Below are 14,879 nucleotides of genomic sequence, written 5' to 3' on the forward strand. Positions count from 1 at the left end.
TTGGAGGGCTACTCTGGGTAGAAAAATGGGGTATAGATGAAACAATAGTGTGTGCTAGGAGCTACAAACTTCTGAAATGGGCTTTAACCAAAAAGCTTGCTCAGGTACGGAGATATTTTAGCAGGCCACCTGAGGAAAGCCACAAAATGTGGCATGTATTACTGCCGTATCTTAAGAATATCTGAGAAGCAGCATGCAGAAGCGGTTTAAGCACAAGACAAGGATCTGAGTGACCCAGGTTCGAATCTTCACTCTGCCATGAAAACTCACTGCTCACAGCATGACTCACATGTTCTCAGCCATCGCCTACCTCACAGGGTTGTCGCGAGGACAGTGGAGGAGAGGCGAATGAATTATAGGATCATTTACTGTGATCACACACGCTCAGTGATGCCCTTTCGATCCACTTTCCGACTGCATTTTACGGTGTGAACCGGCAAAATCCAGTTCATTGAAAGTGCATTATTTAGTGTATGCGATCGCAATCCTAGAGTTGGAAGGGACCTCCAGGGTCATGTAGTGCAATCCCCTGCACAATGCAGGAAATTCACAAATACCTCCCCCCACCCACACACGTTGGGTCCCCGTTGGTGGAGAAGGACAGAGTATAAACTAAATGAATAAGAACATAAGAGAAGCCATGTTGGATCTGGCCAACGGCCCATCCCGTCCAACACTCTGTGTCACACAGTGGCCAAAAAACCCACATGCCATCAGGAGGTCCATCAGTGGAGCCAGGACACCAGAAGCCCTCACCCTGTTGCCCTCCCCAAACACCGAGAATACAGAGCATCACTGCCCCAGACCTAAGAACATGAGAGAAGCCATGTTGGATCAGGTCAATGGCCCATCCTGTCCATCACTCTGTATCACACAGTGGCCAAAAATTTATTTATATATACATATATATATATACATATATATACATATATATACACACTGTGGCTAATAGCCACTGATGGACCTCTGCTCCATATTTTTATCTAACCCCTCTTGAAGCTGGCTATGCCTGTAGCCGCCACCACCTCCTGTGGCAGTGAATTCCACATGTTAATCACCCATTGGGTGAAGAAGTACCTCCTTTTATCCGTTCTAACCCGACTGCTCAGCAATTTCATCGAATGCCCACGAGTTCTTGTATTGTGAGAAAGGGAGAAAAGGACTTCCTTCTCTACTTTCTCCATCCCATGCATAATCTTGTAAACCTCTATCATGTCACCCCACAAGCGACGTTTCTCCAAGCTAAAGAGCCCCAAGCGTTTTAACCTTTCTTCATAGGGAAAGTGTCTCAAACCTGTAATCATTCTAGTTGCCCTTTTCCGCACTTTTTCCAGTGCAATAATATCCTTTTTGAGGTGCAGTGACCAGAATTGCACACAGTACTCCAAATGAGACCGCACCATCGATTTATACAGGGGCATCATGATACTGGCTGATTTGTTTTCAATTCCCTTCCTAATAATACCCAGCATGGCGTTGGCCTTTTCTATTGCAACCGCACACTGTCTTGACATTTTCAGTGAGTGATCTATCACGACCCCAAGATCTTGGTCAGTCTCTGCCAGTTCACACCCCATCAACTTGTATTTGCAGCTGGGATTTTTGGCCCCAATGTGCATAAATCTTTTCTTGTCTTGCTTCATCTTACAGCAAATTTGTCCTTCCCGAAAAAGCAAAATTGTATCAGCCAGGGCCTTGCCTACAGCTCCCTCCCTCCTACTTTCTGGGACCAGTCTCGCAAAACAAGAAAGAGATCCCACAACTGCCCCAAATCAGTCCTACAAAGAGGTTTCGCTTCTCTGCTGTGTCTAGGAATGCTCAGTCCCTACCTAGAAGAAACAAAAATTCTTTAAAATGTCCGGTGGACAAAGAGGAATCACAAAGACCAGGGTAGAGAAAAGCAGCCGTGGAAGAACCAGCTCTCACCGGAAGAGGCGGGAGTACTTCATGTACTCAGCATCTCCGTCATATGGCTTCTGTGTTCCAATGCCGACCCAGAAGAAGTTTTCTGGCTCCTCCCCTTCGTTGATCACCTGCAACCAGATAAGAAGCACATTGGCTGTTTGGGGCGGATGGAACCAGAGGGGGTAGGTGGAATGAAAGCTGTGCCCATCTTGGGTTGGCTCGCTTTTTTTGTGTGTTTTTTTAACTTTTCAAATTTTATTAAGAAAAATTCTCAGCTTACAATATTCAGCCAGCAAGTAGTCATTAGAATACAAAATCAGCAAAGTCTTCTTCTGTTACAAGAAGATGAAGAAGAAGATATTGGATTTATATCCCGCCCTCCACTCCGAAGAGTCTCAGAGCGGCTCACAATCTCCTTTACCTTCCTCCCCCACAACAAACACCCTGTGAGGTGGGTGGGGCTGGAGAGGGTTCTCACAGCAGCTGCCCTTTCAAGGACAGAGTCTCAGAGCGGCCTACAATCTCCTTTCCCTTCCTCCCCCACAACAGACACCCCGTGAGGTGGGTGGGGCTGGAGAGGGCTCTCACAGCAGCTGCCCTTTCAAGGACAACCTCTGCCAGAGCTCTGGCTGACCCCAGGCCATTCCAGCAGCTGCAAGTGGAGGAGTGGGGGAATCCAACCCGGTTCTCCCAGATAAGAGTCCGCACACTTCACCACTACACCAAACTGGCTCTCCAATTAATAGTTTTGCAGCCAATAAGAGTATTGTGGTTAATTCAGCTTTATCCTTTGGTACGTCTTTCAATGACCATAGAACTGATTCAGGTGAAAAAGGGATTTGATGATTGATTATTTGTTCTATTATAGGGATTATTTGCTTCCAAAACTTACTAATCAAAGGGCATTCCCAGGGTTGCCTTGCTTTTGAGCTCAATGGCTCAGGCCACCTTGTAACTGAGAACAGTTGCCAGTGCCCTGGTAGAGAAGAAGACGACGACTGCAGATTTATACCCTGCCGTTCTCTCTGAATCAGAGTCTCAAGAGTGGATTACGATCTCCTGTATCTTCTCCCCCCCACAACAGACACCCTGTGAGGTGGGTGGGGCTGAGAGGACTCTCACAGCAGCTGCCCTTTCAAGGACAACTCCTGCGAGAGCTCTGGCTGACCCAAGACCATGCTAGCAGGTGCAAGTGGAGGAGAGGGGAATCAAACCTGGTTCTCCCAGATAAGAGAGCTCTGGCTGACCCAAGGCCATTCCAGCAGCTGCAAGCGGAGGAGGGGGGAATCAAACCCGGTTCTCCCAGATAAGAGAGCTCTGGCTGACCCAAGGCCATTCCAGCAGCTGCAAGCGGAGGAGGGGGGAATCAAACCCGGTTCTCCCAGATAAGAGAGCTCTGGCTGACCCAAGGCCCTTCCAGCAGCTGCAAGCGGAGGAGGGGGGAATCAAACCTGGTTCTCCCAGATAAGAGAGCTCTGGCTGACCCAAGGCCATTCCAGCAGCTGCAAGCGGAGGAGGGGGGAATCAAACCCGGTTCTCCCAGATAAGAGAGCTCTGGCTGACCCAAGGCCTTTCCAGCAGGTGCAAGGGGAGGAGGGGGGAATCAAACCCGGTTCTCCCAGATAAGAGAGCTCTGGCTGACCCAAGGCCATTCCAGCAGCTGCAAGCGGAGGAGGGGGGAATCAAACCCGGTTCTCCCAGATAAGAGAGCTCTGGCTGACCCAAGGCCTTTCCAGCAGGTGCAAGTGGAGGAGGGGGGAATCAAACCCGGTTCTCCCAGATAAGAGAGCTATGGCTGACCCAAGGCCATTCCAGCAGGTGCAAGTGGAGGAGGGGGGAATCAAACCCGGTTCTCCCAGATAAGAGAGCTATGGCTGACCCAAGGCCATTCCAGCAGCTGCAGGTGGAGGAGTGGGGAATCAAACCCGGTTCTCCTAGATAAGAGAGCTCTGGCTGACCCAAGGCCATTCCAGCAGCTGCAAGTGGAGGAGTGGGGAATCAAACCTGGTTCTCCCAGATAAGAGAGCTCTGGCTGACCCAAGGCCATTCCAGCAGCTGCAAGTGGAGGAGTGGGGAATCAAACCTGGTTCTCCCAGATAAGAGAGCTCTGGCTGACCCAAGGCCATTCCAGCAGCTGCAAGTGGAGGAGGGGGGAATCCAACCCGGTTCTCCCAGATAAGAGAGCTCTGGCTGACCCAAGGCCTTTCCAGCAGCTGCAAGTGGAGGAATGGGGAATCAAACCTGGTTCACCCAGATAAGAGAGCTCTGGCTGACCCAAGGCCATTCCAGCAGCTGCAAGTGGAGGAGTGGGGAATCAAACCTGGTTCTCCCAGATAAGAGAGCTCTGGCTGACCCAAGGTCATTCCAGCAGGTGCAAGTGGAGGAGTGGGCAATCAAACCCGGTTTTCCCAGATAAGAGAGCTAGGGCTGACCCAGGGCCATTCCAGCAGGTGCAAGTGGAGGAGGGGGGAATCAAACCTGGTTCTCCCAGATAAGAGAGCTAGGGCTGACCCAGGGCCATTCCAGCAGTTGCAAGTGGAGGAGTGGGGAATCAAACCTGGTTCTCCCAGATAAGAGAGCTCTGGCTGACCCAAGGTCATTCCAGCAGGTGCAAGTGGAGGAGTGGGCAATCAAACCCGGTTTTCCCAGATAAGAGAGCTAGGGCTGACCCAGGGCCATTCCAGCAGGTGCAAGTGGAGGAGGGGGGAATCAAACCTGGTTCTCCCAGATAAGAGAGCTATGGCTGACGCAAGGCCATTTCAGCAGCTGCAAGTGGGGGAGTGGAGAATCAAACCCAGTTCTCCCAGATAAGAGAGCTATGGCTGACCCAAGGCCATTCCAGCAGCTGCCAGTGGAGGAGTGGGGAATCAAACCCGGTTCTCCCAGATAAGAGAGCTCTGGCTGACCCAAGGCCATTCCAGCAGCTGTGAGAGAAGGAGTGGGGAATCAAACCCGGTTCTCCCAGATAAGAGTCCGCACACTACACCAAATTGGCATAGGTGGGCAGTATTCCCTCTAAGCTGAGTTAGTGTGAGCTAGCTCACAGTTTTTTAGCCACCAGCTCCCCACATATTGGTCTTAGCACAGGAAAAATGGCAGTAGCTCACAACTTCTACAACTTAGTAGACTTCTGCTGCTCTTAATGTTTTAAATGTATTAAATATTTTAAATGTTTTAATTATTTAACTGTTTAAATGTCTAAACCTAATTTATGTGGGATTCTATGTTGTAAGCCGCCCTGAGCTACTTGGTGGGAAGGGTGGGATATAAATCATAAAATAAATAAATAAACTTTAATGCCAGGAACTCACAGAGTAGAATTTAAGCTCACAAGACTCCACAGGGAGTATTGGAGGTGGGGGCTGCCCGCTACCAGGGCTCACTATCCGTTGCTGATCAGCTGGCCAACAGGGAGGATTCCCCCCCCCCCCAAAATGAGGCCCACTCAACATTCCAGCAATGCGTCTACATCACTTCCAACATGATCTGGAAGTGACATCGGGGTGACACTCTGGTATTTGGGCAATAACTCTATGGTAGAAGCCAAATTTACCATACAGTTCTTTTCTCAAATATTACATTGCCCCACCTTCGCTGCTTTATAACATATAAGTCCTATATGGCCGAGGACCTGCCTACCTGAGGGACCGTCTCTCCCCGCACGAACCCCAGAGAGCACTGAGGTCAGCAGGGAAGAACCTGCTGACTATCCCCGGGCCGAAAGAGGTAAAACTACAGAGTACCCGTACTCGGGCTTTCTCTGTAGTGGCTCCACACCTATGGAACCAGCTCCCGGAAGAAACGCGGGCCCTGCAGGACTTTGAACAGTTCCGCAGGGCCTGCGAGACCATCCTTTTTACGATGGCCTACTCCGATTAAGAGAGAGACTGCTAAGGGGAAAAGGGAAATTTACCACCTGTTTTAATAGCACCAGGATGTTAATTTTATTAATTTTAGAATCTTATTAATTTTAGAATTTTAATTAAATTGCTAAATTAGTCATTGTTTCAAATATTATTGTACGTAACGTATTGATTTAGTGTTGTTAGCCGCCCTGAGCCTGCTTCGGTGGGGAGGGCGGGATACAAATGAAATGAAATGGGAGGGACGGTGGCTCAGTGGTAGAGCATCTGCTTGGGAAGCAGAAGGTCCCAGGTTCAATCCCCGGCATCTCCAAAAAAGGGTCCAGGCAAAGAGGTGTGAAAAGCCTCCGCTTGAGACCCTGGAGAGCCGCTGCCAGTCAGGTGAGGGACGGTGGCTCAGTGGTAGAGCATCTGCTTGGGAAGCAGAAGGTCCCAGGTTCAATCCCTGGCATTTCCAAAAAAGGGTCCAGGCAAAGAGGTGTGAAAAACCTCCGCTTGAGACCCTGGAGAGCCGCTGCCAGTCAGGTGAGGGACGGTGGCTCAGTGGTAGAGCATCTGCTTGGGAAGCAGAAGGTCCCAGGTTCAATCCCCGGCATCTCCAAAAAAGGGTCCAGGCAAAGAGGTGTGAAAAGCCTCAGCTTGAGACCCTGGAGAGCCACTGCCAGTCTGAGAAGACAAGACTGACTTTGATGGACCGAGGGTCTGATTCAGTATAAGGCAGCTTCATAGGTTCATATGTTCAAATGAAAAAAATGACATCGCTGCTGGATTATGGCAGAAGTCACACAGGCGGGCTGGCTGGACCTCCCTCTTGCGCCTGGAAAGCCTCCCCGTACCTGTTTGCTATAGGAGTCGTCGAACAAATGGTTCATGATGTCTTCAGCCAGCTTCGCTTCGTCCGGGTCGGCGGCTCGCCCCACCCAAGTGTAGACAATGCCCTGATTGTCGGTGCTCTCAAAGGGAACCTGAAAAGCACCACAAATAAATAGAGCAAAAGGAGATAGAAGAAGAAGAAGATATTGGATTTATATCCCGCCCTATACTCTGAATCTCAGGGCGGCTCACAATCTCCTTCATCTTCCTCTCCCACAACAGACACTCCATGAGGTGAGTAGGGCTGAGAGAGCTCTGACAGAAGCTGCCCTTTCAAGGACAACTCCTGTGAAAGCTATGGCTGACCCAAAGGCCATTCCAGCAGCTGCAAGCGGAGGAGTGGGGAATCAAACCCAGTTCTCCCAGATAAGAGTCCGCACACTTCACCACTACACCAAACTGGCTATCCAGTAAATCACTTACATTTAATATTAAATGCATTTAATATTAAAGTTGCTTCTTTCCACCTCTCCTTTCCTACTCCTTCCCCCATCCATTTGCCTGCCTTCCTTCCTTCGCTGCAGCTCTCAAACATCTGACATTTATGTCTTGAGGCTCTCAAACATCTGACATTTATTTTCTGTGGCTCTTATGTTAAGCAAGTTTGGCCACCCCTGACTGTCAAAAAACAGTTTTCCTAATACTGAGCCAGTACCTTCCTGCCCTTAATTTAAACCCACGATTGCGAGTCCTCTCCTCTGCTGTCAACAGGAACAGCTCCTTGCGCTCTTTCGCTAAGTGACAGCCCTTCAGCCCTGTTTAAATTTTTATATTCTGTGTATTTTTATTTGAATCTATTATGCCATTAAAGGTTTGGTATGGTATAGTAACACAGCCCTTCAGATCCTTCAAGAGAGGTATCCCATCCCCCCTCAACTTTCTCTTCTCTGGACTGCACGTCCCCAAACCCCTCAGCCTTTCCTCAAAGGGCTTGGTCTCCAGGCCCCTGACGATGAGAGAGAGAAAACCCAACATCACCCCCAGCAGATCAGGGATTCAAAACATGGTCTTTCTTGGAACCCACTATACCAGCAAGAAAAAACTGCGGGAATATGATGCTGGCACAGTTCGGCTTCTCAGATCTCCTAGTTTTCCAATGCTTCCCCGAGAGATGAAGTTTTGAAACCAGATCTTTCTACCACATGTGGTGGACTTGTGAAATGGCAAAACAATTTTGGCAAATGATTCAGCAAGAGATTTCAAAGGTTTTGGGTTATAATATAAAGAAGGCACCAGAAATCTTTTTTGTTGGGATTACAAATGGAAAGTTTTCCGAAACAAGACAGAACAATGCTTTGATACGTGCTTTCAGCTGCACGAACGTTATATGCGCAGACGTGGAAGCAAGACAAAATACCAGAAAAATGGGACTGGATTATGAAAACTATGCTTTGGAGTGAAGTGGACAAACTGACTAGAAGCTTAAAAGAATATGATTCAGAAAAGTTCAAAAATGAGTGGGGAAAATTTCAGAAGTATGTTGAAAAACAATGGAAGGTGAAAGGACATTTGAGTGGTTTTTGACAATAGTTAAATGCTAGAGAAAACGTAAATGGACTTCAGTGAAAAAAATGCGATTATGGGAATATAACCTTTCTTATAAGGATAATAACAAAGATAGATAATAATTATAGTTAATGGTCTTTTCCTTATTTTTAATTTACTATAGTTATAAGGGCTTTTTTTTTAGTGAAGATTCTTAAAATGTCAAATTACCTTTTATATTTTTTTAGTACTTTAAGTAAAATGCACCGGAGGTCACGAAAAGGGGGGGAGGGAGGTGGAAAATATAATGCAATGTGTTGGCATTAAACATTTAATAATAGTCGACTATTATAAAATGTTGCAGAATAATAAAAATTGTTTTAGGGTTTGTAGAATCTTTTGGGCTCAAGTGTGGTTCCCTCTGGATATCCTCACACAACAACCCTGTGAGGTAGGACAGGTTGAGAGAGTATAGCCACCCGAAGGTCACCATGCCCCTATCCTTTTCTCCCCTTGGCTGCTGTGCATTGAGTGAAGAAGCCAAGAAGGTCAGAGCAGCCAAGAAGGTCAGAGCAGCCAAGAAGGTTAGAGCGCCTGCTCCGGCTGCAACGCCGCTGAGGATGTTCTCCGCAGCTGAGAACGAAACGTCTGGAAGGAAAACTTTCTCCAGTAGAACACGGCACTTGAGCCCGAAAGATTCTACAAACCCTAATGATGTTGCCAGCCGTGAAAACCTGAAATCTTTGATAAAAATTGTTTTAATAAAAAAGGATACTGGCACAGTTCGGCTTCTCAAATCAACTCGTTCCAAGAGATCAAGTTTTGAAACCAGAACTGTAGGGATGTGGCTTCCAATCCAACCTCAGCCATGGACACTTTCTGGGGGGGCTGGGGCCAATCACTCACTCCCAGCCGACCCTACCTCGCAAGGTGGTTGTTACAAGGATTAAAAAGAGCAGGCAGCGGGAAGAACCACTTGGACCATCCTGAGCGCGACTGAGAAACAGCAGAATGAAAAATACGGATTTTATTTAGGCATTGATACTCCACTTTTCATGGCACTGGGACTTCAAAACAGCTTTCAACAATTCTCTCGTATTTCCCACCCAACAGCAGCACTGCAAAGTAGGCTAGCCTACTCACGGCCCTTGGGAAAATGGGATGGCGGCAACAAACGGGGCTTACAGCAGGCCCCGCCAGTCTTTGTTCATTTCGTCAGAAGACGACGCCCAGCCCGATCGAGTTACCTTCAAGATGAAGCAAAATTCGGAGTTCAGAAGACTGGAGTCCGTGTTGATTTGGATGCAGCTGCAAAGAAGAAGAGAGGGAGTTAACCTCCAGCATCACTGCAAATAACAGAGCCAAGAGTCACATCTGGCACGCGAGGCATCCGGAGAGGACGTCCTCACAGAAGGAGGAGGCGGGGCTCAAGTCCCTGAAGGTTCCCCTAGGAGAGCCTTCCCAAAGACTCGCTGAGGTCCAGCTATGAAAAAAAACCCTCCAAAATGAGAGAAGGCTCAATACTGCCCTCAGCACGGCCCTGGCTTCACTTTGGAAACCCCTTTCCACAGAAGGAAAACACTTATCAGACTTTCCACCGAGTCTTACCTGCTTAGGCGGCCTGAGAAGCAGAGATTCCGGGGAACGGTTACAAAGAGCCCCAGTCCTGCACACCCCAGACCAAGATACCCCCAGCTTCCCCCACCCCCCACAGACACACCCTGCTTCCCACCCCCACCCCACCCCACCTTTACCCCACAAAGCAAATCCCATGGCTTGCTGTTGGCAAAGACAGCAGATAACCGGTTATGTTTATTGTCCTTTCTTCCAGCGTTCGCACTGGTGTAAATGGTTCCCTCTGGATATCCTCCCACAACAACCCTGTGAGGTAGGACAGGTTGAGAGAGTATAGCCGCCCGAAGGTCACCATGCCCCTATCCTTTTCTCCTCTTAATAATGGCCAGTATATATAAACAGGCCACAGATTCAGCAGGAGCTCACAGGAGCACAGCTCCTGAACCTTTTTGAGGGTTCCCCCTTCTCCTCCTCCCCACCTTCCTTGTCCATTGAATAGGAGGTGCAGCTGCATAACAATCCCTAGATTAGGAGAACGGGCAGCCAGCCAGTCAACGGGGGCTGCTTGGGCTGGCTGGATATATATATATAACCCCACCCCCAGTAGCCCTGGACAGGGACTGAACTTGGGAACATTTTCCATGCAAAGCAAATGCCTCAAGTTTCCCCCCATCTTATAGTACGGGTAACAGGAAAAGTACTCTGCCCATGCTCAGAGGCACCGTAATTCAAGGTTGAATGCTCTCAAAAAACTGGGCTGGAAATTAAAACCCTGTTTGGGGAGAAGGCGCGAGGAACGTGCGGATCCAGAGAGAGGGCGTCGTACCGGGAGCAGAGGGCACTTCCGTTGGTCCGGATGTGGTAGAGACTGGGCTGGAGGTTGGCATCCCGGGCTTTCCTCTTCCCCTTGTGGATGATGAATTTCCGCTTGAAGTGGGAGAGGAACTTGGGGTTTTCCTGCTGCTGCGTCATGCGGACGACCTGCGGTTGGCCAAGAGCAAGCAAGAGGCTTAGGGAACCGGCACGCTGCCTAAGAACACAGTGCGCTAGGCGCTGACCCTGCTCCGTGGACTGGTACCGGCCTGTGGCCTGTTAGCAACCGGACCATGGAGTGAGGCAGAGACCTTTGCCTACTCCTCATTTAACGACCTCCATGGGGGGCAGGGACAGAGTGCGGGCATGGGGGCAGCAAAAACCCCAGCACCACCCCCCCCCACCGGTCCGCGGAAAAATTGTCTTTCACAAAACCACTCCCTGGTGCCAAAAAGATTGGGGGCCACTGCTTTAGAGGCCAGCCAGAGGGCCCTTTGAGACACTGTGCGGTTATGTGCACACATATCAAACTTTGGGGTCCTGACCCAGGGGATAAGAAACGCAGGGGTGGTCAAACTTGCTTAACGTAAGAGCCGCATAGAATAAAGAAGAAGAAGAAGAAGATACTGGATTTATATCCCGCCCTCCACTCTGAAGAGTCTCAGAGCAGCTCATAATCTCCTTTCCCTTCCTCCCCCACAACACCCTGTGAGGTAGATGAAGATATTGGATTTATATCCCAACCCTCCACTCCGAAGAGTCTCAGTGCGGCTCACAATCTCCTTTACCTTCCTCCCCCACAACAGACACCCTGTGAGGTAGATGAAGATATTGGATTTCTATCCCGCCCTCCACTCCGAAGAGTCTCAGAGCGGCTCACAATCTCCTTTCCCTTCCTCCCCCCCAACAGACACCCTGTGAGGTAGAAGAAGATATTGGATTTATATCCCGCCCTCCACTCCGAAGAGTCTCAGAGCGGCTCACAATCTCCTTTCCCTTCCTCCCCCACAACAGACACCCTGTGAGGTAGATGAATATATTGGATTTATATCCTGCCCTCCACTCCGAAGAGTCTCAGAGCGGCTCACAAACTCCTTTTACCTTCCTCCCCCACAACAGACACCCTGTGAGGTGGGTGGGGATGGGAGGGCTCTCACAGCAGCTGCCCTTTCAAGGACAACCTCTGCCAGGGCTATGGCTGACCCAAGGCCATTCCAGTAGCTGCAAGCGGAGGAGTGGGGAATCAAACCCGGTTCTCCCAGATAAGAGTCCGTGCACTTAGCCACTACACCAAACTGGTGCCTCTAACTCAAAATGTAAGATATTCTGTGAAACCAAACTTATGTTAAGCCAAACTTAACATAAGTTAAGTTTAATGTAAGAATAAACGTAAGCTATTATGTTAAGGATAAAAGTAAGATATTATGTTAAGCCAAACTTGCTTAACATAAGAGCTGCATAGAATGAATGCAAGATATTGGAGAGCAGGGAGGGGAGAAGGGAGCGAGGGAAGGGAGCGAGGGAGGAAAGGAGGGAGGAAAGGAGGGAGGAAAGGAGGGGTGAAAAGAAAGCTACTTTAAATGCATTCTCCAAGCCACCAGCTGGTTTGGCTTGGAGAAGTGATTGAAAGAGACAAATGCCTTCTCCAAGCCGGCCAACAGGGCAGTGGGGGCTTTGAGAGCCACACAAGATGTGTGAAGGAACCACGTGTGGCTCCTGAGGCTGGCCTAGATCACTGCGGTTAGTATTTCAGAAGCCAGGCAGAAAAAACCAGAAGGTGGCTGTTGAGGGGATGCTGGACCACATTTCCAGTGGTCAGCAGATTTCTGTAGGGGAAGTCTTTATAGCTCCATGGCCCCCAATTCCTTTCCAAGGCCTGCAAAACTAGGATATTTTGTGCAAAAAGAGTAAGCGGGCAACTCTAATCTACAAATGAAGGAAATGCCACCTTTCTGCATAGAAGAGGATCCCAAAAGCACAAATCTCCCCAGAGCCAGGGTGTTCCAGGGTGCCGCCTGCCAAGCGTGCCCATCTGCCAAGCAGGCAAGCTGTCCAGTGCTCCCTGGCCCCTTTGCGTCACCCACCTCCAACTTCCCAGGAAAGAGGCTCTCAAATTTCTTCTGGAGGCTGAAGGTGAAGGTCAACCAGCCCATGTTGGAGGCCTCCCGCCCCTGCCAGAAGTACACCACGCACTGGAAGTCCTCCTCAGGCTGCTTCTCCTCTTCCTCCTCCTCTTCCTCCTCAGCTCCTTCCTCCCCTTTGGTAGCGCCTTTTGCCCCGTTCGCCTTCTTCTTTTCCTCATCTTCCTCGTTCTCCACAGGCACCCAGTACCTGAAAGCCAAGCACACGGCACCTCAACCATCCATCCGCTCCTACGTCCATTGACAGCATCGGCAGAGAAGAAAACACACCAGCTTCAAAGTACCAGGAATTGCCACCGGTGTGCACAGGGGAAATGGCAAAGCTTGCTTGAAAAAACGGCTCCCCATGTGGCCGCCCTCTGAAATATTGCTGATCAGGTGTTGGCTACCCTTTGGTCCAATGACTAGAGCAGGGGTGGCCAAACTGCGGCTGCATGAGGGTCTTTCACGCATATTGTGTGGCTCTTGAAGCCCCTGCCTCTCCTTTGACCAGCTTGGAGAAGGCATTTCTCTTTTTAAATTACTTCTCCAAGCCAGACAGCAGCTTGGAGAATGCATTTAAAATTGCTTTCTTTCTACCACTCCCCATGTATTTTCCTTCTTTCTTTCCTCCCTTCCTCCTTCCCTTCCCTTCTTTCCTTCCTTTCTCCCGCCTTCCTTTCCTTCCTTCCTTCCTCCCACCCTCCTTCCCTTTTTTCCTCCATCCCTCCCTCCTTCCTTTCCTTCCTTCCTCCCTCCTTCCTTCCCTTCCTTCCTTCCTCCCTCCTTTTTTTCCTTCGTCCCTCCCTCCCTTCTTTCTTCCCTCCCTCCCTCCTTCCCTTCCTCCCTCCCTTCTTCCCTCCTTCCCTTCTTTCCTCCCTCCCTCCTTCCCTTCTTTCCTTCCTCTCTCCCTTCCTCCTTCCCTTCTTTCCTCCCTCCCTCCTTCCCTTCTTTCCTTCCTTCCTCCTTCCCTCCCTTCCTCCCTCCCTCCTTTTTTTCCTTCTTTCCTTCCTTCCTCCCTCCTTTCCTTCCTCCCTCCCTTCCTTCCTCCCTTCTTTCCTTCCTTCCTCCCTCCCTCCCTTCTTTCCTTCCTTCCTCCCTCCTTCCCTTCTTTCCTTCCTCCTTCCCTTTTATTTTTATGATTTATACCCTGCCCTTCCCAACAAGTGGCTCAGGGCGGCTGAGCCTCCCTCCCTCCTTTCCTTCCTCCCTCCTTTCCTTCCTCCCTCCCTCCCTTCTTTCCTTCCTCCCTCCCTCCTTCCCTTCCTCCCTCCAGGTGGAGCCTGGAGCTTTCTCAAAATTCCAACTAATCTCCGAACTAGAGATCAGTTTCCCAGGAAGAAACGGCAGCTCTGGAGGGTGGACTCTAGGGCATTACACTCTGCTGAAGTCCCTCCCTTCCCCTGGCTCCACCCCCAAAATCTCCAGGCATTTTTCAACCCGGAGCTGGCAACCCAAGCTCCCTCCTGAGTGTGGCCGAGCTGCAGGCTGCCAAAGGACAGCCACGGCGCCACGCTTTTCCTCCCAGACAGCAGCTGTGCGTTTCTCTGCCCTTGCTCTGAAAACAATCGCTGCTCACTTAGAGGGACCTGTGGGCAGCCACGGAGGACAGGAACGAGCCGCCCGTCCATCCAGACGGAGACTTCCCAGCTGGGGGTCCTTCCAAGGCCCCTGCGTCTAGGGCTGCCAGGTCCAATTCAAGAAATATCTGGGGACTTTGGGGGTGGAGGCAGAACACTTTGGGGGTGGGGCCAGGAGATATTGGGGGGGGGGGGTGGAGCCAGAAGCAAAGTTGTGACAAGTACAATTGAGCTCCAAAGGGAGTTCTGGCCATCACATTTAAAGGGATCGCACACCTTCTAAATGCCTTCCCTCCATTGGAAAGAATGAAGGATGGGGGTACCTTCTTTGGGGGCTCCTAGAATTGGACCCCCTGGTCCAATCCTTTTGAAACTTGGAGGGTATCTTGGGGAGAGGCACTGGATGGTATGCTGCAAATATGGTGCCTCAAACTCAAAAAACAGCCTCCCCCCAGAGCCCCAGACACCAGCAGATCAATTCTCCATTATACCCTATAGGAATCGGTCTCCATAGGGAATAACAGAGCGCCCCGCAGACATTTCCCTCCCCCCACCCTGCTTTCTGATGACCCTGAAGTGAGGGGAGGGCCTCCAACCCAGGGGATCTCCTGCCCCCACCTGGGGATTTCAGCAAACAGCGGGACCACAGAGGTACAATGAACTGG

The 14,879-nt window shown here is 50.0% G+C and overlaps 1 protein-coding gene across 1 annotated transcript in view; it reads right to left on the reverse strand.

The window, feature by feature from the left end:
- The window catches only part of FLII (FLII actin remodeling protein), a 78,369-nt gene that overhangs the window by 6,293 nt on the left and 57,197 nt on the right, over positions 1 to 14,879 (reverse strand). Inside the window, exons 23-27 of the mRNA XM_060260681.1 lie at positions 12,599 to 12,845; positions 10,528 to 10,682; positions 9,374 to 9,434; positions 6,605 to 6,733; positions 1,927 to 2,033 (exon numbers count right to left, since the gene is read on the reverse strand). Of these exons, the coding sequence (XP_060116664.1) occupies positions 1,927 to 2,033; positions 6,605 to 6,733; positions 9,374 to 9,434; positions 10,528 to 10,682; positions 12,599 to 12,845 (699 nt within the window). The remainder of the gene's footprint in view (positions 1 to 1,926; positions 2,034 to 6,604; positions 6,734 to 9,373; positions 9,435 to 10,527; positions 10,683 to 12,598; positions 12,846 to 14,879) is intronic.

This window comes from Heteronotia binoei, chromosome 20 (assembly GCF_032191835.1).
Source record: "Heteronotia binoei isolate CCM8104 ecotype False Entrance Well chromosome 20, APGP_CSIRO_Hbin_v1, whole genome shotgun sequence".
NCBI lineage: Eukaryota > Metazoa > Chordata > Lepidosauria > Squamata > Gekkonidae > Heteronotia > Heteronotia binoei.